Source organism: Pseudochaenichthys georgianus, chromosome 6 (assembly GCF_902827115.2).
Source record: "Pseudochaenichthys georgianus chromosome 6, fPseGeo1.2, whole genome shotgun sequence".
Lineage (NCBI taxonomy): Eukaryota > Metazoa > Chordata > Actinopteri > Perciformes > Channichthyidae > Pseudochaenichthys > Pseudochaenichthys georgianus.
The window spans coordinates 11,013,134-11,037,231 of NC_047508.1; the positions used below are offsets into that span (position 1 = coordinate 11,013,134).

The 24,098-nt window shown below is 40.5% G+C and overlaps 1 protein-coding gene across 1 annotated transcript in view; it reads left to right on the forward strand.

Annotated features, from left to right (window-relative positions):
* The window catches only part of syt19 (synaptotagmin XIX), a 36,263-nt gene extending 28,439 nt beyond the window's left edge, over positions 1 to 7,824 (forward strand). The window contains 6 exon segments of the mRNA XM_034085901.1: positions 2,135 to 2,257; positions 4,075 to 4,260; positions 5,030 to 5,179; positions 5,348 to 5,467; positions 5,911 to 6,022; positions 6,114 to 7,824. Coding sequence (XP_033941792.1) covers positions 2,135 to 2,257; positions 4,075 to 4,260; positions 5,030 to 5,179; positions 5,348 to 5,467; positions 5,911 to 6,022; positions 6,114 to 6,421 — 999 coding nt within the window. The 3' untranslated portion in view covers positions 6,422 to 7,824.
* Positions 7,825 to 24,098: the final 16,274 nt, after the last annotated feature.

A 24,098-nucleotide genomic window follows, 5' to 3' on the forward strand; every position in this document is an offset into this window, starting at 1 on the left:
ATGAAAAGATCTTAAAATAAATACAGATGTATTTATTATAAACGTTAGTCCTTAACATCTATCACTGTGTATATCACCATTCAAACATCTTTTAAAAGTTGAACAAACTCCACACAGCTCAGTAAAGACTGTGAGATGTTGACTTTATTTGATCATTTCAGTAAAAACTAACATTCATATTTCTCTTTTGATTATAATACTGATGAACGTTCAAAACAAAGCACTTTGGCAACTTACCACCTATGTTTTAAAATGCTTAATAAGCACCGTAACTTTCATGATATCATTTCTCGGTCATAATCGGTTGTTTCCGTGAACGGCCGACTGTTGAGTGACGGCAAATGCTGCGGCTGCAAGGCATTGTGGGGCAGCATGTTCGCTTAGGGAGGTCCAGTGGTTCCTAAGCTAAAGGAGGTTATAAAAGAAGTTTGAAACCTCCTTTCCTATTCTCATCATTCTAGAGAATTCGAACGGCACTTATCATGGCTGCCACTGACGGACTTCCGGGTCATTTCACTCCTTTAGGAAGGTTCCTAAGCTAAATGGACTATTCGACTTCAGCCTTCATTCTTTTGAATTCTCCTATCCACTATCCCTTAACCCCGTGACGTTTCACTCAGAGGTCAAGGAATAGGAGATAGGGTTAGAATTTAGGAGCTGATTTTTAAACTATCCGAACGCAACCTTGCTCTCGGTGTGACATAACAAACTGTCAAGCTGTCAAAACTCTACTCAAACCGGAAGTACTCAGCCGCACACCCAGCCGCCGGAAGTTGATAGACGCCATCTTGTGCACAGAGCCTATAGGCACAAACTGCAGACACTAATTAGAACACAGACTAAAACAGCAATGTACAGACGAATCAGATGATTAAACATGATCTTAAAATAGATTTTTAAATTATTTTTTGCATGATATTTGTTATCATTATTTTTAATACTTTCTGCTGACACTAGGTGGGGCTGTGCCCCTAATGACCAGTCGCCACTGGGTGTGCGTGCAATATACCGGCGGGCCAGATAGAATAGTAACTAGAAATTATCCTGCGGTCCAAAATTAAATCCACCAAGGGCCTGATTTGGCCAGGGCCTTGAGTTTGACACATGTGGTTTAAGTGAACATAGCCTACTTCTAAATAAACATTTAAGAGTCTTGTTAATAATTAAAAAAAAAACATCCTTTGAACAGAAATCAAATATAGCCTTTGATCACTTGCTTCTATTCCATTTTGAAAAGAAGTGATGTGCTACGTTTGTCACTAAAAAGCCCGTGATGTGTTTTTCACAGTAGATTAGGACTCAAATAGACTAAAAGCATAGTTTTTTAAATACAGGCCCCAGTGGCTGGGTCTCAGGATATATAAATCATGCCTGTATCAGAATGCCCACACTTCAAAGCAGCTTCTGTACAGTACAATATTAGCCATGACCAGATTTTTTAAACAAGTAATAGATGTCGAAGGTTGGCCTTAACTGGGCTAGATGGATCAGAGCAGCTGTTGGCGACCTTTTTACATACTGTAGCTGCTGCCTTTCAGTCGATACTCAGGAAACACAGTGTAAAAACTGTTAAAGCTACTGACAAAAAAATAATTTAACATAAAAACAAGAAGATCAGGCAAAACAACGAAAACTCACAGAAATACTGCAAATTCTAGATATTTTCAACGAAAGGTTTTAGGAATAAGTAAAACATGACTTCAAACAATATGTACCAATGCATTTTGAAATAATACTGGTACATATACAAATGGTCAGTCAGCTCTTGCCTAGCCCGAAGGACATCTTTTGTGTAGATTCTATCCCGACATGTATGTGCAGATGAGATTTCTCTGTATATCCACTACATTTATTGAAACAGTAGTCTACTGTTTCCTTTCTGTCATCTGACTGCTGTTTGCAAAGAAAATGTGTAGGTTTTACTTTGTTTTGACAAGATGAAGATTGGATTTTATTGATGTTGATGCTCAAAATAGGTCTCATTGTCAGTGTACATAAAGATTACATTTTACTTGTTTGAACAAAGACGATGTTGGTACTTGTCAAGTCAAATAAACGCTGAAGGCGCTGTGGTGAATAACAAACACCACAGATATAAATGTGTGTGTGTTTACATGACTTTGTGTCGCCCCAGGTAGAGAATGTCAACACAGAGGTCCGCAGGCTGAGTCGCTGTCTGTCTCAGGCCTCATTACCTTCCTCAGGATCCGTGCAGGCAGACGGAGAGATGGAAGAGCAGGCCAACAATACAAAGGTAGCACTACTCTATAATCCTGTTGTCATGTGACAATCAATCTACAATTTTCCAAATCCTGTTTAATCTCTTCATCTAATGTCTTCTTACCTTCGAAAACGTTCAACGCTCTCTCACAATTTGATTTTACTCGAGGTCTCATACATTCAATGTATGTGCATCCTTTGTTTTTTTTACTTTTATTTATTTACTTGGTTTGTCAATACATTTACTTCGCTTAATGTACAAACTCATTTCTTTACAGGCAGTACAATTTAACCAAAACAAAGAAACATGCCTTATCGTATGACTTTTTTACTTGAATGACACCACAAAACAATAATACATACAAAAAGTGCTATATGCATGACAGCTTGTTTTGCATTCTACAGTAAATGTGCATAAAGATTTGTTAGTTTTATCTTCTTCTCATTGTACCGCAACTTAGCCTTATGTAGTTTTTAAATCTGTATGTATAACATCCATCTTCATCAGACTATCATGTCTCATAAATAGAGATGGAAAAGCAGGGATTTTGAACAAAATTGTATTAAGTCAAGTCAAGTTCATTTATATAACACATTTAAAACAACCTCGGTTGTGCTTTCCAGATTAAAAACAAGACAATCAGAAATTAATTAAAGAATAAAGACATAATTGTACACAGATAAAAATAGATCAAAAGAAACAAAATACAATAAAAGTAACAATAAATGGGTTTTCAGCAGTGTTATGCTAACAATGGTAGAGCTAATATGCTAATACTGTTAGCAGGTTTAACATATTACCCAGGTTAACCATCTCAGTTTAGCATGCTTTACAAACGGAACAAAGTAAACCTGTTGCTGATGAAAATGTCATTAGTTTTGTATTATTATTTGGTCGAATAGTTTGAATCTTAAGGGTAAGTCATTCTTGAATATTAGTAAAGAATTCCACTGCAAGATATCAAAAGATATCAACCTCATATTGGCGCTAGAGGAAGAACCCATAAGTAGATACATATACAACCCAGTCTCATGGCATTTCGTGTTCACCAACACGATTTTTAATCTATTGATTCGTGTTCACCAACACGATTTTCCCCTTTTTTTCGTGTTGCACAGCACGATTTTAAAAGCAATGTATTTCTACTGGTAACGTGTTTCGTGCATGCAGGCTGCAGCACGTCTTTTTCTCTGGTCGGGTCGTGGAAGACCGGAAGCTGTGTGGTTCATAAAAACATGTTCTTACTCAATATCAAGCCTGAGGCTCTGAGCCCCATTTATTTTCCTCACAGACGACAACAAAAGTCCGAAATTATACGATTTAAAGTAAAAGCAATAATTGTGGCTTGATATTGAGTAAGAACATGTTTTTATGAACCACACAGCTTCCGGTCTCCCACGACCCGACCGGAGAAAAAGACGTGCTGCAGGCAGTAGAAATACATTCCTTTTAAAATCGTGCTGTGCAACACGAAAAAAAAAGGGGCAAATCGTGTTGGTGAACACGAATCAATAGATTACAAATCGTGTTGGTGAACACGAAATGCCGTGAGACTGGGTTGACATATAAAGTCTATTTACTTTGTTAGTATTAACCTTGAGATGTTCCATATTTTGTTTAACAACAACAATCCAATATAAACACAATTTAACAAACAATTAACAAATAAATTATAAATATTGATCAGAGGAAGATTTATTTTTCACACATACACAAGAAAGAAACATCAAGTGTGTTGATCAAAGTGTGGACCAACTGGCAGACAAACATTTGTATTTCAAAAATATCTTTTTTAAACATTAACAGCATCATTTAGTTAATGGTGTCTTTTCTAACAAACCCTCTTGTACTAGGTCGAAGGAACGCTGCGCTTTTCCATCTATTATGACCAACTGCAGTCCAAGCTGGTGGTCACCGTCTTGCAGGTGCAGGGGCTTCTGGAGCAAAGCCCGACGCGAATCCTCCAGCCATTTGTTAAACTAAGACTCATGTGGTCAAACTCAGAAGAAGTGGACGTTGAAGAATGTACAGACGAAGAGGTAACTTTTGTCTTCCTTATCACATACAATATGTCACTGGTGCAGTGATGATGTCATTTTGTAGGCCCGGAAGCTAGCATCTTAATGGCTCCCTTGACAAAAATGAATGGGATTGTTTCAATGGATTCCAGATTGTAGCAGAAAATAAGCTTTGTGTCAAACAACTGTTTATGCTATTTACACATTTTGTTCAGCAGGATCATCTCCACTTTTAGGATTTTTTAAGCGTAAATGCAATCGCCAGAATTGAAAAGCTAGTTAATTAAATAAAGCGAGTTAGGCTACATCAAGGTCACATGACTTCATGTCACCATTCACTAAGCTCAAGGCGATTAATGTTTGGCGTGTGACGATGAGTAGTCTCATTTAGCCACTTGTTAGCTACCACTGTTTTTATGACAAATAAAAGCTTTGAATATTCACAAGTGGGGTATTTACTGAAACATTTTATGTGGTGAAATAAAAGGTTAAAATCTCTTAATTTTGAATTGATTCCAGCCTTTATTTTAAGTATCTAACATCAAACACAGTAATAAAAAAAGGACTTCCAGGCGAGGGAACCGGAAGTGTTAGAATTTTAACTAATTTCTGTGTTTTAGGACTCATTCCTTGTTACCTCGTTAATTAATTGTAGAAATTATAGATCTTGATTTTGGGAAACATATAGCTTTTGTTTTCTACTTTTATGCTCATTAGGCCCACTTTGTAAAAATATACACTGTCCTTCATATTCTCATAGAGTAATAGATTACTTCTGTGACCTTCTTAGGGTGAAGGGACTGCACCCGTCTTGTGGAAAGTGCTGCAGGAATGCCGGACTCGCATTGTGAAAGGCAGCTGTAACCCTTTATTTGGAGACCAGTTCAGCTGTCCTCTGCTAGAAGAAAAGCAGCTTCATCACATCAACCTCAGGATGGAGGTCCTGAAATACATAGACACACCACTTTCCTCTAAGTTTCTCTCAAATTATAGGGAATTAGTATTTAGTCAGTTGAAGAAAAAACATCTAAGCAGAATATATGTCTTCTTTTTTTTTATGTGTGATCGTGTAAAATGACTGACTGTCCTGTGTCCTTGTGCATCTCAGGTGAGGGACTTTGATAAATTCTCCAGACACTCAGTGTTAGGGGAGGTGAGGGTTCCTTTAGGGCAGCTCAACATCTCCTACCCTCTGGAGCTACAAGAAGATCTAATGATACCACAGAAGGTACAGAAGGACACCATGTGTACAAAGACACACATAGCAATCTAATAAGAACTTTTTTTCCCCTAATCTTTCGGTCAAGGTGAATTATTTTGAAATTCAAAAGTCTTGAACATTCAGAACAAGATATTAAATATTAAACAGTTAAAGGGACATCAATTACACAAGGTGAGACTCTGAAGTATGCTCCTGGCATTTGCAGGGTTAAAGAGGGATAAAGTCCTCCTTATACCTATACTTACAGAATGATTTTCAGTTTAGTTTTTCCTGTTTCTTTTCCTGTTAATGTAACTCACTTGAATATCTAGCACTTCATTTTATTTTTTTTAAATCTGTGTTAAATAATTTATTTTAATGTTTTCTCTATTATTTAATATTTCAATGCAGTTATTTGTTATAATGGTTTTTTTTGCTGATTTGTGTTTATCCTCCCACCTTCTGAATAGGATCTTGTAGGAAAGGTTCTTCTGTCGTTAAGGATTCTACCCACTTCTCGAAGGCTGGAGGTTGGACTGCTAAAGGTCAGAACAGCCCACTCTGAGATATCCTCTGGTGCAGGTAAATAGCTAACACATATAAGAAAAATAAAGCTATGAAAATGCAGCAGTATAACATACAGTCACGGATTTTCCTTTTCTGTTTTTTGTAGCCCTGTATGCTAGGATCAGTGTGCAGTGCAACCAGAGCAAGTTGCGGTACCAGAAAACTTCTGCAGTGGCTCGCTGCCTGGTGACTGTCTTCAATGAGGTCGTCATGTTCTCCCTACCAGAGTGTCCTCTGGAGCAGTGTAAAATATTGGTGTCTGTGTATGAAATGCGCACGGCCAAGAGATCCCCAAAACATCTGATTGGACAGTTGACGGTCGGGAATGAGAAGAGTTCACAAGACAAACACTGGAGCGTAATGATGTGCTCAGTACGACAGCCAATAGCAAAGTGGCACGGCCTTCTGATCTGACATACCGATAGATTCTCTCCTGTTCTTCCTGGATGGCTGTCGAGACATACTACCTGTATTTAACTGCCAAACGGGGTGCTTGTGTATTCACTTTATAAAGACTTCCGATTTGTTAGTTCTATCGGTTTAGCACTTACAGCTTCGTCAACAACAAATTACATTTGGGGGACATTTACATATGATTGGATGCTTTGACAGTACCACCTCCATCCTCTGCTAGTGGCTGGCAGGATTATGTATATGAAAAGGGTCTGAAATCTCAACTTTTTTAATAACTCCGTAGTGTCTCTTGGTATGGATAGCTCGGCTATGAGTAACTACAAAAAGTACCAGAACACATAGGATGAATTCTGAAGGTCTACATGCAATTTTGTTATAAATGAAGATGTCAAAAATCTTCCTGGTGTCGCCAAAATAAAATGAGGTAGGCTTCAGGTAGTACAACAGCAACAGGTGCAGCCCCAGGTGAGACACAAAACTCCATGGATGATGCCCCTGGGATAATGAGTTAGTAACATGCATAAACATAAAATTACAAAGAAAGGAATGTTTATCAAGATTTTACCATGGGTAAGTAGCCTCACTGGAAAAAAGGCTAAACAAACCAGATTCATATTAACAATAAAAATGTATTTATTTGTAATAAATAATAATTAATTAATCAAATGTGAATCAATTAAACAAAAATAAATTGCCATTTCCAAACAGAGCCCCCCACATTTTAAAAATGTAAATGTAAATAAACAAATAGAAACAAATTAACTTTACATGTTCAATGTGTAACCAGGAAATGGTTGATGGATAATTGCTCATTGGTACAAAAAGGAAGAATGTTGATCAATATAGCTGTTATTAGACAAATCTCTTTACTTTTTGTATTTAGCAGTAGAGGAAGCTGTTGGTTTTAATTGTTGGCTATAGCCATGATACAGACAGCAGAAAAAAATATTCTAAAGAGTGCTGCAGGCAAACGGAAAAAGAGTGTGTCATGGTGGGAGGACAACTGTAGTACAGCTAGGGAGACATAGGGAACATAAACAGCTAGAAGCTTATCAAAACTGGACACATTGATCCACATAAAAGAAAAACAGGCAACAGTATGGGCAATTATCAGGTTAGAAAAATCCTACTGGAGACATTTGTAATACTGTTTGCCCATTGCACTAACCTCACAGTTGGGTAAGACCATGGAATGTATGGCAAAAGAGAGATTATCACATTTTCTAGATTTAAAACATTTTCTTTTCACTTTTCAAAGTGGATTTCAGGGAAAATAGATAGATTGTAATCTTATGTTTAGAATCAGAAGTCAGGAAAGCTACAACACAGAACAATAAATGGTGTGTGTTGAGTTCCTTGATGTGTAAAAAGCTCACTGCATGTTATGGAAAGAGGAACTGCTTATTAAACATAATTAATTGTGTAAATAGCAGAGGTGGGACCAAGTCATTGTTTTGCAAGTCACAAGTAAGTCTCAAGTCTTTGCACTCAAGTCACAAGTAAGTCTCAAGTCTTTGTGCTCAAGTCCGAGTCAATTCTCAAGTCAGGTTGGGCAAGTCAAGTCCAAGTCATACACTTTGAAAAACCGAGTCTTAAACAAGTCATTATGTGCTTTTCACCAAATGTAATAACATCCATCAACAGAATAATGTTTAATAATCAAACGTGTTTTTTTCTATTTTAGAATGAATGAGGAGGGATGCAGGTTTCAAAATGGAACAAAAGGCGAGCTTTATTCACAAAAAGCTGAACAAGAATCCACGAATAGGTACAAAGGCACAAGGTAGCATCCAAACAAAAAAGGGACTGTGACAACAGGAAGGGAGACATGAACGACAAAATAATGAACCAACACTGAACACAGGAAGAGACAAGACTAAATACAGGGAGGGGTAATCACGATACGAGAAACAGCCGGGCAGGGGAGGAGAAACACAAGGGCGACAGGTGAACACAATCAGACACACCAGGGAAACTAACGACAGGGAGGACAGAACAGCAAAATAACCTCAAACCCTGACAGATAAGTAAGGTAAGACGACCGTGACGGTTTGAGTTTAATTTACAAGATCCCAGATGTTGAGGTAACCAGAATGTTTATTTCCGCTGTGAACATCTTGTTATAAGGGACCCACAATCTATCTTTATGCCAGGGATAATGTGCAGCGAGGCGGTCTCTATGGGGAAAAGAACACCTGAATCTAGATCCCTCTGCAGGTGGTACTTTAACTATGATTTGATGCCAATACTTTTGTACTTTTAACTTGTAACATTTTGAATGCAGGACTGTTTATTGTAACCGAGTATTCCTACACTCTGGTACTTTTACTCAAGTACAAGATCTGAATTTCTCCCATCTCTGGCAATAAATCCTGAGTGGTTACCAAAAAAAAAGGTTATTTTCATTTTACAAATCCTGCACTCAGCTTTGCTTTCTCCAATATCATTGAAAAGCAGCAAATGCTGCTTATTTTTTCGGTTTCGCTAATTTCTTGACTTTTTCCGATGCGCTTGCATTTAAATCCGGCTCCCCATCTCCCCGGCTGAAGTCGAATAGTCCATTTAGCTTAGGAACCTTCCTAACGGAGTGAAATGACCCGGAAGTACCTCAGTGGCAGCCATGATAAGTGTCGTTCGAATTATCTAGATGATAGGAAAGGAGGTTTCAAACTTCCTTTATAACCTCCTAGCTTAGGAACCACTGGACCTCCCTTTATGAAAGGAGAGGAGAAAATGCTGCCCCACAATGCCTTGCGGCCACGGCATTTAAGGCGTTCACGGAAACAACCGATCATGACAGACAAACGAAGATCATGTAGTTACCGCTGCTCTCTTAAGCTTTTACATTCTTAAGCCATAACTTGGCAACATGCTTATATTAAATGACGATGTGAAATTATCCAGGTAAAGTTAACATCGTACTAAAACCTGTATGCTCAGTTTGCAACTTTGCATTAGGCTATTTAATTATTAGTTTCCAGCGTTTTACCATGCAAGCCTAATATGATGTATTTATTTCAGTCACAGATGCTGAAACCCTTGCCCTAATTAGTGCAAGTGTTAAGATGGAGCACATGTTCAAGGGGAAACTAAATGCTGCCAAATCAGGCTGGGAGTAAGTACATCTATATTTGTCTGATAAAAATGTTTTAAAAAATGTGCATGGTGAATTAAGATAATTTGTAACTAAAGGGCCAGGTGACTGGTCCACAGACAGCAAAGAAATGGTTTGTAGATATTATGCTACAGACTTAAACTGGCGACCCCAGCCTCCTATATTAAAATGTGAATTTGCTTAGTTGTTTACACTTGTTAACATTTAAGGCGTAAGCAATTACACATTTAGAATTAGTACAATTTTTCGTTTGGTGTGCATTTAAATACTAACAAAGCACTCGTATACTAACAAAGCACTCGTATACTAACAAAGCACTCGTATACTAACAAAGCACTCATATACTAACAAAGCACTCATATACTGACAAAGGATTGTCTTATCTAAAGCCAGTTGATTAGCTCTTGAAATGTTTTGGGTCTTTGAAACCTGATGTACTTATATGAATTTGTTTTCTTCAAGTGTGTATCTTCTTGGTCGAATGCACTTATTGTAAGTCGCTTTGGATAAAAGCGTCAGCTACATGCAATGTAATGTGATTTTGCCCTCACTGCCCTTTAACTAACAGTCTGTTATCTGTGTTGTCAATAGGAGTTAAAGAATCCCCCAACTGGGACAGGAACAGATGGGGGAGAGGTCTCAGCAGCTACCTGGCCATGGTTTGAGGCTAGGCAATTGGGGGAAGGCCATCAATTCAGCCTCCCACCCTAGTTGCCTCATGCCCGTTGTCAAGCCATGGCCAGACTGCTGCTGAGGCCTCCACCTCTGCTGAAGAAGGGCCTTCCCAAGTTCCCCTCAGCAGTGAGGAGGAGCCCGTGCCCTCCACCAGATCCCAACCACCTACTAAAAGGCCAAGGCGAAGAAGCAGCGTTTTGGCCTTCCTCAAAAAGCAGGCAGAGAAGGACGAGGCCCGTGATGCAGCACTCTATGAGCAGAATGAGTGACTTGTTAATTTAATTTCAGAGCTTGTGAAAAAAAAATAAGAAATGTTTATGTTGCTGAAAACACTAAAGTGGAGTTCTTCAGTTGATGATTTGGATAACACTCACAAACAGTGCTTCAATAAACAAGCACTTTACATAAAAGGGAAAATTGCCCAAAAGCACCACATGTCATAGCAGCTTTTTCAAATACAATACAACAGTTACTTTCAACAATATTTGTGCTATAAATGCAAAAATAATGACTTTGTAATGACAAACACTACATGCAAAATGACAGACACACTCCAGTGAAATATATCAGCCAAAAACTTGCCTCAGGGGGCTTTCTAATGTGTACAGTGTACGACACCCTCTGTCCTTAGACCCTTGCAGCCAATGAAGAACAACTCCCAACAAAAAAAACTTTTAACTGGGGGAAAACATGGAAGAAATCTCAGGGAGAGCAACAGAGCAGGGATCCCTCTCCCAGGACGGACAGACGTGCAATAGGTGTCCTATGTACAAATAAACATGACAAAAATACAACATAACTGGGTGAACATCAATGAAAAAGATGAAGTTTAGTTGCTTCCAACTGGAACATGCTGCAGCAGGAGTAGCAACAATGGCAACCTGCACCACAAGAGACACAATAACGTGCATTAGTAACATGTATTCATGGGGAATGATTGCATATTCAGGGTATATGCAGGAATCCTGAAGTCAAATTTAATACCTTTTAAAACCCTTTCCATACATTTTAAGACCTCATCGCAACTTCGAGTTCTAACCGGTTACATTAGCGACACACTTTACCTCACATTTACTATATTGATTGTAAGATAGCTCAACTAAACAGAGTGCAGACAGAGTACTGAAGCCTCCTCTCCACATGAACTTCAACCTCTCTGTGAAGGTCAGGTTTAATGCAGCATGCTGCTTCTGTACTCTGTGCTCTTTCATTCCAGTGAAACTCCTCAGAAACCAGTAGAAACCAGTATTTGACCAATAAACAAAACAATTGACAAAACTTTGAACTATGAAATATATTAAACTTTGGTGAGCTTCAGCGGGGTAATGCCATATAGGAGCTCCCTCACAAATACCCAGGGGTTAAATTGGGCTGGGGCTGTCCGGGGCTAAGCCCGGCACATAGGACGATTCTCTGACGTCATCACCCTCACACATTTGTCATATGTTTACAAAAAATGATATATATGTTAAGACTTTTCTCGTTCTTAATATAGACTATATTTAGGGTCGATATGTGTTTGACCTTACTTTAAAATAGCAGTTCTCTGTGACCGGATATAGTTTGGCTTAGAACCCGGTATGGACTCAGATTTGGGTCAATATTCTAGCGCGTAAAACAAGCTACGCACGAGCGGAAAATGTGCTTTTACACGCGTATAAAATGACTCGCGCGCGCAGATGAAATATGAAGATATAATCATGGTCATTTAGGTGTGGAGGACGCTGATGTGGGGCTGACACGTGTGCTGCCAGTCTGTCCCTATAGTGCTGACTAGCATGTTCATCCCTCTGCACAGGTCCCTGTGGAGGTAACGGCACTGGATCCTCTCCCTCAGTTGGCTCCAGGATGTCTCCAGCAGTGAGGCAGATATTGTGGAGCACTGCACACACTGCTATCACCTTGGGGGAAAAGCTGTGATCCACTTCCAGGGCCTTGAAGAAGATCCCTCTCCCTTCATCATCCCAAAAGCCCTCTCCACAACCGATCGGGCTCTGGCATGGTGTCGGTTGAAGCGCGCCTCCACTCTACCCCTCAACGGTTCCCGGTACGGTGTGACGAGGTTAAGAGGTTCCCTCAGGCACGGTTAACCTCCATCCCCCACAATGTAATGGCCAGCTGGTGGGTAACAGCCCCTCACAAACATTTGCCATAACTGTCACAGATTCCCTGAAGCTGGACAGAGAAGAACAGTTTGCGGTTCATGTAATCCTGGGCATGGGGGCTATTGGGAGCCTTGATGCGGATGTGACATCCATCTATAGCTCCCACACAGTGGCTGAAGGCTGGGCTGTTGGCAAGGCGATGAAAGCCATTGCCAACTTCAGCACACTGTGCCTGTGTGGGGAAATGGATGACCTTCTCCAACAGACATAATATTCCCTCACACATCCTGTGGACAATATCGAAAACTGTGGTCTTGGGCACATCAAAGACCCTGGAGAAAACCAAATAGGACAACCCATGTGTCAGCCAGTAGACCACCAGGACGACCTCCACATGCTGAACCCAGCCATGGGTCTTCTCCCTCCTGAGAAGGGTCATCAGGGCCTCGATGGATTCCCTCGACAGGCGGTAGTCAAATCTAAGATCTTTGGACTGATCCATATAGATTTGTACCACAGGGACATGGTGGTCTGGGTTGGCGTAGATGTTGATCCTGCCCTGTAGAAGACAAAACAGGTGTAAATAGTAAAAGGTTGATATACATAATTATTGTGGCTTTCCTTCTTCTTCTTTTTTAAACAATGATGCATATTTGTTGTGTAAGGCAAGCGCATAGGAGGAGATAGCCTTCAAGTTTGCTATAAATAACCAATACTGGAATATTGGCTAAACCATAAGACAATTTTCTGTCAGAAAGCCTCAAAGCTAACTTCACCCAGGTACACAGAAACACATGAACTAAAAAATGCATTTCCTGCAGAAAATGCGTGCGAATGCTGTAAACTGTGAACACCTATGGCTGAATTTAGCTGAAAATGCAGAAAAAGCTGAATATGTTATTAGCTGAATAGTAGCTGCTTTAAGCTACAAAAATGCAGAAGAAGCTTAATATTTAAAAGAAAAGGTTTAAAAAAAGGTATAAACAACATGTATAGCAGGATCCGGACCGAACTGCAAATCAATCCGGACCGAACCCTGTGTCCCATTATTTATAAAAAAAAAGGAAAAATCTGATTCTGAAGTAGATTAAAGTGGACCTATTATGCTATATTGGAAAAAATATATTGTAGGGCCATACCTATACAAATATAGGTATGTGAAGTTTTTTGCTTAAAATACCAAACAGTTCACCCATTTTAGCCATGCCTCATACTGCTCATACCCCTCTTGTGCAGCCCTGTTAGAGAAACGCGGATTTTGGGTCCTTAGCTTGAAAAAAAAAAAAAGAGGAGGCGGAGCTAATGCCTGATCAGAATTCTACCGGAGATAAAGTTAAATTCTGTTGTGATAAAACGCCATCCTGTTCTTATCCACATCAAAGATTATTTCTGAAACAGTATGGATCTCAAATGCTTTTTCTCTTGCGGGTTTATCACAAGGTGAGTTCCTTTTTTGATTTCCTGCTTTTTAAACACATGTGCTCTCCAGTACAGGTTAGCTCTGAGTGTTAGCGAGGCTTGCTAATGTAAACAAAGATGAGATTATGCCCAAAACACGTTCAAAACACGTCAGGCATTGTTTCTGATAGCAATTTTCTGTGGGTCCGCTGCCGATTTGGCGTCAAATCGGCAGCAAATCTGTATCCGCTCGTTGTACCCCTGTTTTTAAAAGATTTGGGTACGGAGGAAAAGAGAGAGGGTTTTATTTTCTGACGCTGCGTGAGTTCCCCGACGCACCGGGGACACATATTTATGTATAAAAGACATCACAAAGTGCATTTTGCATGATAGGTCCCCTTTAATGTATATTGTCAAATTGAGACGATGTCCCGCATATTTCATTTTGATTGGCTAAAACACTTTTCTTTAAAATCAGATTCATCCAATGGCTGTTGAGAAAGCAGGGAAGGCTATCATCAGGGGGCTGTGTTTGCTGTCAATCAAACTGTAACACACGGCGGGTGCTGGTCAAGTGTTAACCAATGAGAGTAACTCACTCACACACACCCCTCCACCCCGCCAAACAACAACAACGAACGCAGGCGACGCAGCAGGTTATGGAAAATGGAGGAAACTGAACTACAGCTAAGAAGAAAAGAAGATGCACATACAACAAAGACTGAGAAGACACTTACCCGTGGGTGAAGCCAGTGCAGGGCGACTCTCAGAGAGTTTTTTGCAATCTTTGCAAGAGTAATTTTTAAATTTCACATGGCAGTGAATACGACGTCAAAAGACCCAGAGAATGCGATTCTCACAAGAAACGTGTCGCTCAAAAAGAGACATCCCACTCTATGGAGACATTCCTACTACAACCAAAAAATGATGGTCACTCAGAAAAGGTAACAGCAGCAGAAATAACCAGTGTTTACCATACAGTGCAACACTCCCATTCATACCGGTCAAATGACTGGTAACAAGCTAGCGCCGACCATTTTTCCCGACTCTGAGATAGTAAAGAAAATGTCATGTGGTCGTACAAAAGCAGCGTCCATAATAACAGATGTGCTTGCCCCTGCCTCTGTGAAGAGTTGTTTGACAGAGTCAAAGACACCAGTGGTTCTAGGTGACAAAATAGCCCACACACTGTGTGTGGGGGCCCACCTTCTGTTGCTGTGATGGACAAAACTGAAAGCTATTTTATGTTATGTATTATTATGTTTCTGTTCCCTCCTGGCCAGTGTTGGTTTTATGTTATCTATTAATTTATGTTGTGCCTACTTGTACAGGTAATACACTAGTTGAATTAAAAAGATGCATTTCTAAACACTTGAAGTGAATAATGCCTGCTGCCTTGGTTAGCCTTAGTTTAATTTTCTTTATTAAAAAACTGCATTTTGACTTCACTTTCTGCTCTGTTGTTATATATTTGTTACGTTTTTTTTTCCGGGGGTTGGGGGGTGCTGTTGAGAGGGTGTCCCACATTGTCCCACATTGTCGTACACAACCTTACTCCTTGTCCCACATTTGGTTTGTTGGGATCTGGTCACCCTACCCACAACCTTTTCCAGACTGTAGAAAAAAATCGTACGTTTTAGCAAATATGGCTCAGTAGCGCCCCCTATTGTGCGGTAGTCAAATATAGTTTCTTCGAACTACCCGAAACTTGGCACAGAGATTCCTCATGGAAATGCGGACATATTTCAAAATGGCTTCCATTATCCCCGCCCCCCATGAAGTCGGCCATTTTGAAATATGTCCATTTTAAGCGCATTTTTGCATACTTCTCCTAGGAAAATGATCGGAAAATTCCAAACCAGGACAAGAACAGCCCATATCCAATGTGATGCTAAATTGCGAATGAATAGTCGACTGCTCAAATGGGGAGCTCGTAAGCTAACGGAAAATGTACCAATTTTGACGATTTAAATGCCACAAAATCGCTAAAATGACTTTCGGACGCAAAACTTGGAACACACGTCACAACACACGTCTTTTCCAGACTGTACACAAAAAACGTACATTTTTGTACACCAGCTCAGTAGCGCCCCCTATTGTGCGATAGTCACATATAGTTTCTCCAGACTACCCCAATCTTGCCACAGATATTACTGATGGAATTGCGGACATATTTCAAAATAGCTTCCATTAGCCCCGCCCCCCAGAAAGTTGGCCATTTTGAAAAATCGATGTTATTCATGCATTTTAAGCGCTTTTTCGCAAACACCTCCTCGGGAAAAGATCGTAAAAATTCCAGTCCAGGACAAGTTAAGCCCATATCCAATATGACAAAATAGTTGCTAGCTCAATCGGGGCGAACGTAGGCTAACAGAGAATGTACCATTTCTGACGATTTACATGTCTCAAATGACTCCAAACTACTCACATATTTTTCCAGATATTCACGAAACGCTGTATACACATTGCTATCATGATGGCACACACATTTACCAGCAACAGCTCTGCTTATTAATTTCCCACATGAACCATAAACACCCAATACATATAAAAGTCCTAAACAATGTATGGTGAAATGTTTTCCATCTTTGTTTTTCTATCTACGACTACAAACAGTATTTCCACTACAAGCAGAACAGTAACAAATCTTTCTATGCAATACAATAGAACAGTATGTGTTCACAGCCAATCCACGATTTAATGAGTATTTCCTTTGTGCCAAGAGCTCAATTTTTTTCAATTAAATTGACAATTATTTTGTGTAATTAATAGTGTGTGAAACCAGGCAGAGTGAGTGACATGGTGTTCATTTCCACTATGCCAAAGCAGTTTACAGTTGCTGACGGTGTAAGGTAATATATATTGTCCTAAGTAATTGTATGTAGCCTGCTACAACTTTGTGATTGTTGTCTGAGTGTAAAATTGTTCTTAAAGTCCTAATTATCATATAAACATGTTCAAAGGAGTACACATTACAAGGCCGTGCGGGGGGATATGCCAGACCCAGATGTCCTCAAAGTCAGCGAGGTATACAAGGACCTCTCAGCAGACATCGCACCACGAAAAAAAAAAACGAATGGCTCACTACTCAACTCAACGACTAACACTCTTTCAGAAGATATGTTGGAAATGCACACATTATATATATTTTTTAGGGCCGGGACTTTAACGCGTTAATTACGATTAATTAATTACACAAACATTAACGCGTTAATCGCACTTTAATCGCACTTATTTTTGCACAGCGGATCGTTTCTCACTGGATGAGTTTCAGGCGTACCGATTATACTGGAGCACCAACTAACGTTCATGACTTCAGCATGGGACTTCAAACAACAACAAACCACGGTGATCAATAGTCAAACATGAACGAACAAGCTGATGAGACCGCTTTGGTCGGCCCCGTGGATAGGACATTTTGTTTTAAAAAACGGACGGATGGAAGCGTCGATAAGAGCACGGTTGTGTGCAAATTATGCAAAAAAGAATTTGCATATCACCGCAGCACATCAAGCCTAAAGTATCACCTAAATGCAAAGCATGTAGCAGCTAGCGTGGACGTTAGCCCGACTCCGACTGCAAGGAACCACACCCTGACCCAACCCACACTCAACCAGATGACTGGTTTCAGGGCCAGGATAAGTAAGTCCACGTCTGAGAAAATAACCAACTCCCTGGCTCACTGGATTGTCACTGGGCTCGACATTAAGGCCCTGACACACCAACCCGATTTTGGGAGTCAGAGGCCGTCAGAGGCTGTCGGGCATTCGCGGCGCCGTAGTCAGGTTGGTGTGTCCCGCACCGTCGACCGTGACACGCCTTATTTGGACTGCCAGACCCGATGCATGGCCGATTCAACATGTCGAATCGGCCATGCATCGGGTCTGGCAGTCGGACCAAATAATCACTCTGATTGGCTGTTCAGCTAGCAAATCAGTGCATGAGAAGCGAAGCGGAAGTGAGGGACGTAAACAAACGATTTAAGAAGGCACACACAGACTGCTATTCATTTTCATCTCATCATGGCGATCTGGAATGATGCAAACGAAGACCTGCTCATCACCTTGATCCAGGAGAGGCCAGCTCTGTATGATATTACGGAGAAAAGATACTCTTCTTCTTCTCTGTCTTCCGGTTGTTGCCTCTTTTGAATGACGAATACACACTACCGCCGCCTGCTGGTAAGGAGAGTTATTGCCACTCATGCACTGAAGTCGGTGCGGTGTGTTCCCGTGCGACACATGGCCAAAACGCAGGAGAACACGGCCAGGCAACAGCCGACTTCAGCGTCGGCTAGTCCTCTGGTGACTGCTTGGTGTGTCAGGGCCTTTAAGGACTGCCCGATGGCCCGGGCCATCTAGTATTTAGCTCGGGCAATGAAGCCTCACCTGCTGGTTGCCCGATCGGGCAATCTATTATGCCAGTATCATGCAGCTCGCGGATCTAGTAATGAGTGACCCGACAGTAAAACTAAACATATCTACAGTATAACTAGTTTAGGTAGTTTGAGAGGTAATTAAAATAGCTACGTGTGATATTCTAACCTGAAGTGTGTGTTACTTTTGTTCCGCTCACCGCTGCATGCGATCATGCAGAGCTGCGTGTCGAGTCTCGACTCGTCAGCAGCAGCTGATCTCTCTCTCCCGTCAGATTAGACTTCACTCGCGTTTATGTCCATATCGATCAGATCCAGCTAGTTCTAGCTAATGATAGGACTACCTGCTTATTAAAAGACAACTACACAATAAGTGTCGCTATGCAACTGGATGAGGCCACAAAGTATAGCGCAGCATTATGCATTTGTTTACATGCCCACCGGAACCCCGAGGCATTACCAACAGATCAACGCACAATCAACCCATACAGGACATCTCTTTCTCCACATTAAGTGTTAGACATTAGAGTTGACTATTCTTGTCTGTCACATACTCTTCTTGTCTGTCACATAAGTGGCGCAACTGAAGCGGTATTGCTCTAAAGGGAAATTATTTTGACCGAAGATATTTAGATTTGCCGGCTAACGGGAACTCTGACGTGTGCTTCGCAGATGCGCTCGGCTCCTCTCGACTGCTGCTCGGGTCTGCTCGGTCAGCTTCCGGATGAGGAGGCATTCGTTCGACCAACTTACAGTAGTTAACATTACAAACATTTTTAACAGGGGCCATAATAGTGTAAATAATGTTTGTTTTGGCAGTTATAACTGAATGTAATGTTTTCTACTTTTTTCCATCTGGGAAGGCATTTGCCTTCATCAGATAGAAAGTGTTTTGACCAACAACTTAAGTATTTCTTAAAGCTATGCAGGGCATGCAAGCGAGCAAACACAAACAAGAACAAACAAACAAGTGAAATGAAGAATACAATTGAAATTGTACAATATAATATTGTGGTGGTTCATTTTATAATTCAGTCTAGAGAATGCACCAGACAGCATCTAAGACCTGCAAAAATTAAAAAATGTCTAGGGGGAGGCCCCCCAAACCCTTCGTGCCATTTCGTCCGCATGCATTTTTCAGGGCAATCTCTATTGGGCTCAGGGCCATCTGTAAATTAGCTTAGATGGCCCTGTGCTTAAAAATGCGATTAATTTCGATTAATTAATTACAAAGCCTCTAATTAATTAGATACATTTTTTTAATCGAGTCCCGGCTCTAATATTTTTATATATATATATATCTACTTTCTGTATATTGTACATCTGTTCATCTGTTATATAAACTAACATTACTTAAATACAACCTGATCTCACCAGAATGCGTGACTCCACCACGACTCCTTTACACCACAATGCGTGGTGGAGTCACGAACTTTGTTACATTTACGTGTCGGCACCACGCAAACAACCCCAATGTAAAGTGAATGAGGCTCCTTTGTCGTGGTGCACACACGCATTTCTACAACGTCCCGCAGTGAGCTTTTATTCTATAAAACGTGTTTAAAATCTACTTTATAGCTTGAGGCTTCTTTTATTTTATTTGTATTCATAATTATTTGTATTTTTCGTCAGAATGTAAAAATTACATTAGTTACGAATTTGTGTTCTCAAAAAACACTGCATTGTGTGTAATGCAACTGTGATTTTTGTTAAATTAGTTAGTTTTTAAGGAAGGCCAGAGCTTCAGCTGTGTCAAATAGATTGTTCCCTTTAGTTAACGTTATTTAAAAGATAAAGATCATGTCCCCTGTATTCACACTGCGGTACTTTTCCCACAAAGGTTCATGCGAACTTAGTTCATGATCGCGTTCACACCAAAAAGAGCCGGTACTAAAAGTAGTTCATGCGAACCTTTTAATCCCCTCGAAAGTCCCTGCTAGAGAGCAGGGACTTTCGAGCGGCTCTTTTTTGAGAAAAGAGCTATATTTCTGATTGGCTGGGCAGATTGCAAACCACGCCCCGTAAAACTCCCAAAAAGTTTTGTGAAGCCGCCATTTTATTATCCTCGCATTAGCATTATTAGCATTAGCCCAGCGCAGAAACGCAGAGAGACTAACTTATGGCAACACAAAATAAAACATGGGAGCGATGGAGATGAGGAGGTGTCGGCGTTCTGGCGATTTACTCGGAAGGCTTCAGTAGAAGCTGCTGGGACTCCCAGCAGCTTCTACTGAAGCCAGTCCCCAACTCCGGGGACTTCCGGCCGGGGACTTTGGGCGGCAGTATACGCCGTGAAGTGGTTTGCGGCCTGCCAGTAAACCCAAAGCAGAAGAAGAAGAAGTGACGTCAGCGGCTTCATTTGCCTAATCCACCCCCAGGGACTTTTTCTGGTGTGAACGCGATCTGTACTTAGTTCATGCGAACTAAGTTCGCATGAACCTTTGTGGGAAAAGTACCGCAGTGTGAACGCGGCTAATGTAAAGTGAATGAGGCTCCTTTGTCGTGGTGCACACAAGCATTTCTACAACGTCCCGCAGTGAGCTTTTATTCTATACAACGTTTTTTAAATCTACTTTATAGCTTGTAGTAACTCACGGGAGGCTTCTTTTATTTTATTTGTATTCATAATTATTTTTATTTTTCGTCAGAATGTAAAAATTACATTAGTTACGAATTTGTGTTTTCAAAAAACACTGCATTGTGTGTAATGCAACTGTGATTTTTATTAAAGGGGACCTATCATGCAAAATGCACCTTTGTACGTCTTTTATACATGAATATGTGTCCTCGGTGTTCCAGGGAACTCACCAAGTGTCAGAAAACACAACCCTCTCTATTTTCCTCCTTCGCCAAATCTCTAAATAAGGGGCTGCAACGGATCTGAAAAAAACGGATCCACATTCCAATACTTTTCTACGTCACAAAGAAGTGCTCCGCTTATTGGTCAACTCTCCACCTATCAGGGGAATGAGCCACGGCCACGTGCATTGCCAAACCTCTCATTCGCATATAGGCTATCGGCAGGCTAAATAATCAACACCCAAGTCACATCTGTGTTTTTGCCTGCTCTTGCCAGGATGTCTAAGCCAGTTAAACGTTGTGCAGTTGTTGGCTGCAAGACTCGGGACAGGGGACTGCATGCAATGCCATCAGTGGAAAACGAAATGAATCTGTGGCTAGACTTCATTTACAAGGGACATGTGCCAGAAGACCACGGAAGATTTCTGTTTGTGTGTTCCAAACATTTTACCACGGACATGTTTATTAACTTCTCTCAAGTCCAACACGGATATGCCTCCAAATATATATGCCTAATGCTAAACCCGGGATCAATACCAACCATCCGGGACCAGGCCAGTGAGGACACATCCAATTTTGAAGCTGTAAGTTTTTATTTAGCGGTGTTTTTCCTGATAAAGCTATCTCTAGCTTGTAGCATGTAGCATGTAGCTTCGTCGTATCAATGTCGCCTCAAACCCAAATAGTAATCGGTTAGGTGTTTATATATTTTTGTAGCATTTTATTTTGTACGCTCCGCAGTCTTTGCTTTGTCATTTGAATTATCAGGCATTTGCTAACATGTTCAGACATACTGCCGTAATGGCGATCTGTTTGAAGGCTGTAAAGCCACGCCCGAGGTGATAACACAAGTATTTATTAGTATTTTGTATCCTCTACAATCATATTGAGTAAGTTATAATAACAAACGTAATCTTCTGTAGGCAAGTGCCGTTTTTTCCAGCGTTATATGTAAACGCTTTTGTGATTGTAGTCTGTAAGAACGATCAGATATCATCGATCTGTAAGCTAAGCTACGCTAATGAGACATGCCGTGTTTTGCAGCGTTATATGTAAAAGCTTTTGTGTGTTTACTTGTTTGCGCACATGCATATAAATGGGGGTGTGTTAGGATACAACACTGTATGTATGCGAGGGGGGACACACACCACGAGTAAAACTGAGCTAAAGCCCCGTCGGTTTGTTGTTGTTGACAAGGCCTTACCTCTAGCAACAGGCTAATTAGTGGCTAGCACTCATTACAGTCAGTCTACTGAGCTCAGCCCCTCTCCAACACATCACCTGCATTGAGTCAGAAACACAGCATGCACGTTACGGTTCAAAACTAACTCAGATTGGAAAAGGCTAAGCAAAGAGCTTTGCTAAATAGAGAGCTTTGCTAAGAAGTTTCAATTTTTTAGATGCATATACTAATCTAAACCACATTTTTTGTTGTGCTTTTTTTACTATTGCACAGCCCTACGTGGCCAACTTGATGGACCTCATCTTCGACCAAGTCTTTGTGGACCCTGCACCATTATGAGCGACGTGACAGGGAGGAGGTCATCGCCGGGTATGCTACACGGTTCAATTTGGCTGCTGTCTGAACCCAACATCGACATTTCACGGATCAGGAAACTCCCTGCGTATCCTGAGGACAACGCAGGCCGGAATCACCACTCTGATCCTGCGTCCAAGGAAGCCCCAGCACCAGCTCACAAAGCTTCTGTAAAAATATTTAGTGTCATTTATACAAAATACAAGTAGGCTACATTTAGTTTTTTTGTATGGGTTTTTTTAACCGTTGATTTTGACAATAAAGTTCCAAGTTGATATCAAAATGTGTCGTGATTATTCATGTTTGGATGGGTAAAGAATATTCTGATTTCAAAAGCATAAGGTTGTGTGTGTGTGGACCTTTTTGTCGTACACATGGGTGTGTTATGCCATTGCTGTGTAGTATATAATAGTACAATGACAGAATGAAAGATTGCATAAAGCCATATACACCAGTATTTATTTCCATGAACAATATTAGCATTCGTTTTACAATTTCAGTCAAAACAAACAAACCACTCACTGCTCTATTTGTCTCAACTGTAGTCCACCATGTTCAGCTCTGTAAATATGCAACGCATAAATAGGGACAACAGCTTGTCAGCTAACCATTCAGAAACGTCCTGCTGCAACCGAGATTTTTGCACCTCCACCAAAACCTCCGCTGCTTCAGGGTCAGTTTCTGGATCAAATTGATAGTATGCTTGAACACATGCATTGCTCTGAGATGACATGTTTATTCGACACTCGTAATCACAGCAAGCATGGTAACGTGACTCTCGCCGGCTCATGCCTGCTCTTCTGCAGGGGGGCGTGGTCAGCTGCTGTTCAGAATTTTCAAAGACGGGCTTGGAATAAAGCGAAAATGAGCGAAACGAGGCATGTCTAAAAAATGATCTGTTTGGTATTTTGAAAAATAAAATGTATAAATATACCTTATATAGGTATGGTCATACACTATATCATTTAAATATAGCATGATAGGTCTCCTTTAAATTAGTTAGTTTTTAAGGAAGGTCAGAGCTTCAGCTCTGTCAAATAGATTGTTCCCTTTAGTTAACGTTATTTAAAAGATAAAGATCATGTACCCTGTATTGTATTACGAGCGTCCATTCCCATTGGATAACGGAGAATTTTACACCCGGAAGTAAGTAGCCTATTCTCCTTACTGTCGATTGATTTTACAGTGATATCTGCACTACTCATCGACTAAAAAACACCAAATTGTTCTTGTTAATTACACAACATTGATTGGTTTGAATTGTGTACAATGCTTTTGTATTTTCCCCCTTCGATTCGGAGAAAAAAAGATTTTTTCGGAGTTTTAGGATGGCCGAAGACACTACACTACCCAGAATCCTCAGCTATCGTTTGGGACTACACCATGTGCTTAGCTTGACAAACCCCGTGATCAGTCCTCAACCTCTGTGATTGGATGCGCTACGTTTACACACAGCGTCAAAAAGGACTTTGAAATGGAATGAAACCCATCGACGGCAAACTATTCAAAACAGGAATCGAACGTGTCCTACCCCCCCTCCTCCCCGCTTAGGTCACAGGCTCCTCCAACAGTGCTACGCAATAAAACAGATACACAGAAAAAATAGTGAAATAGTGCAATAAGAGTCTATATACAAGTGATTGGAATATGATATATTAGATAAATAATTTCTA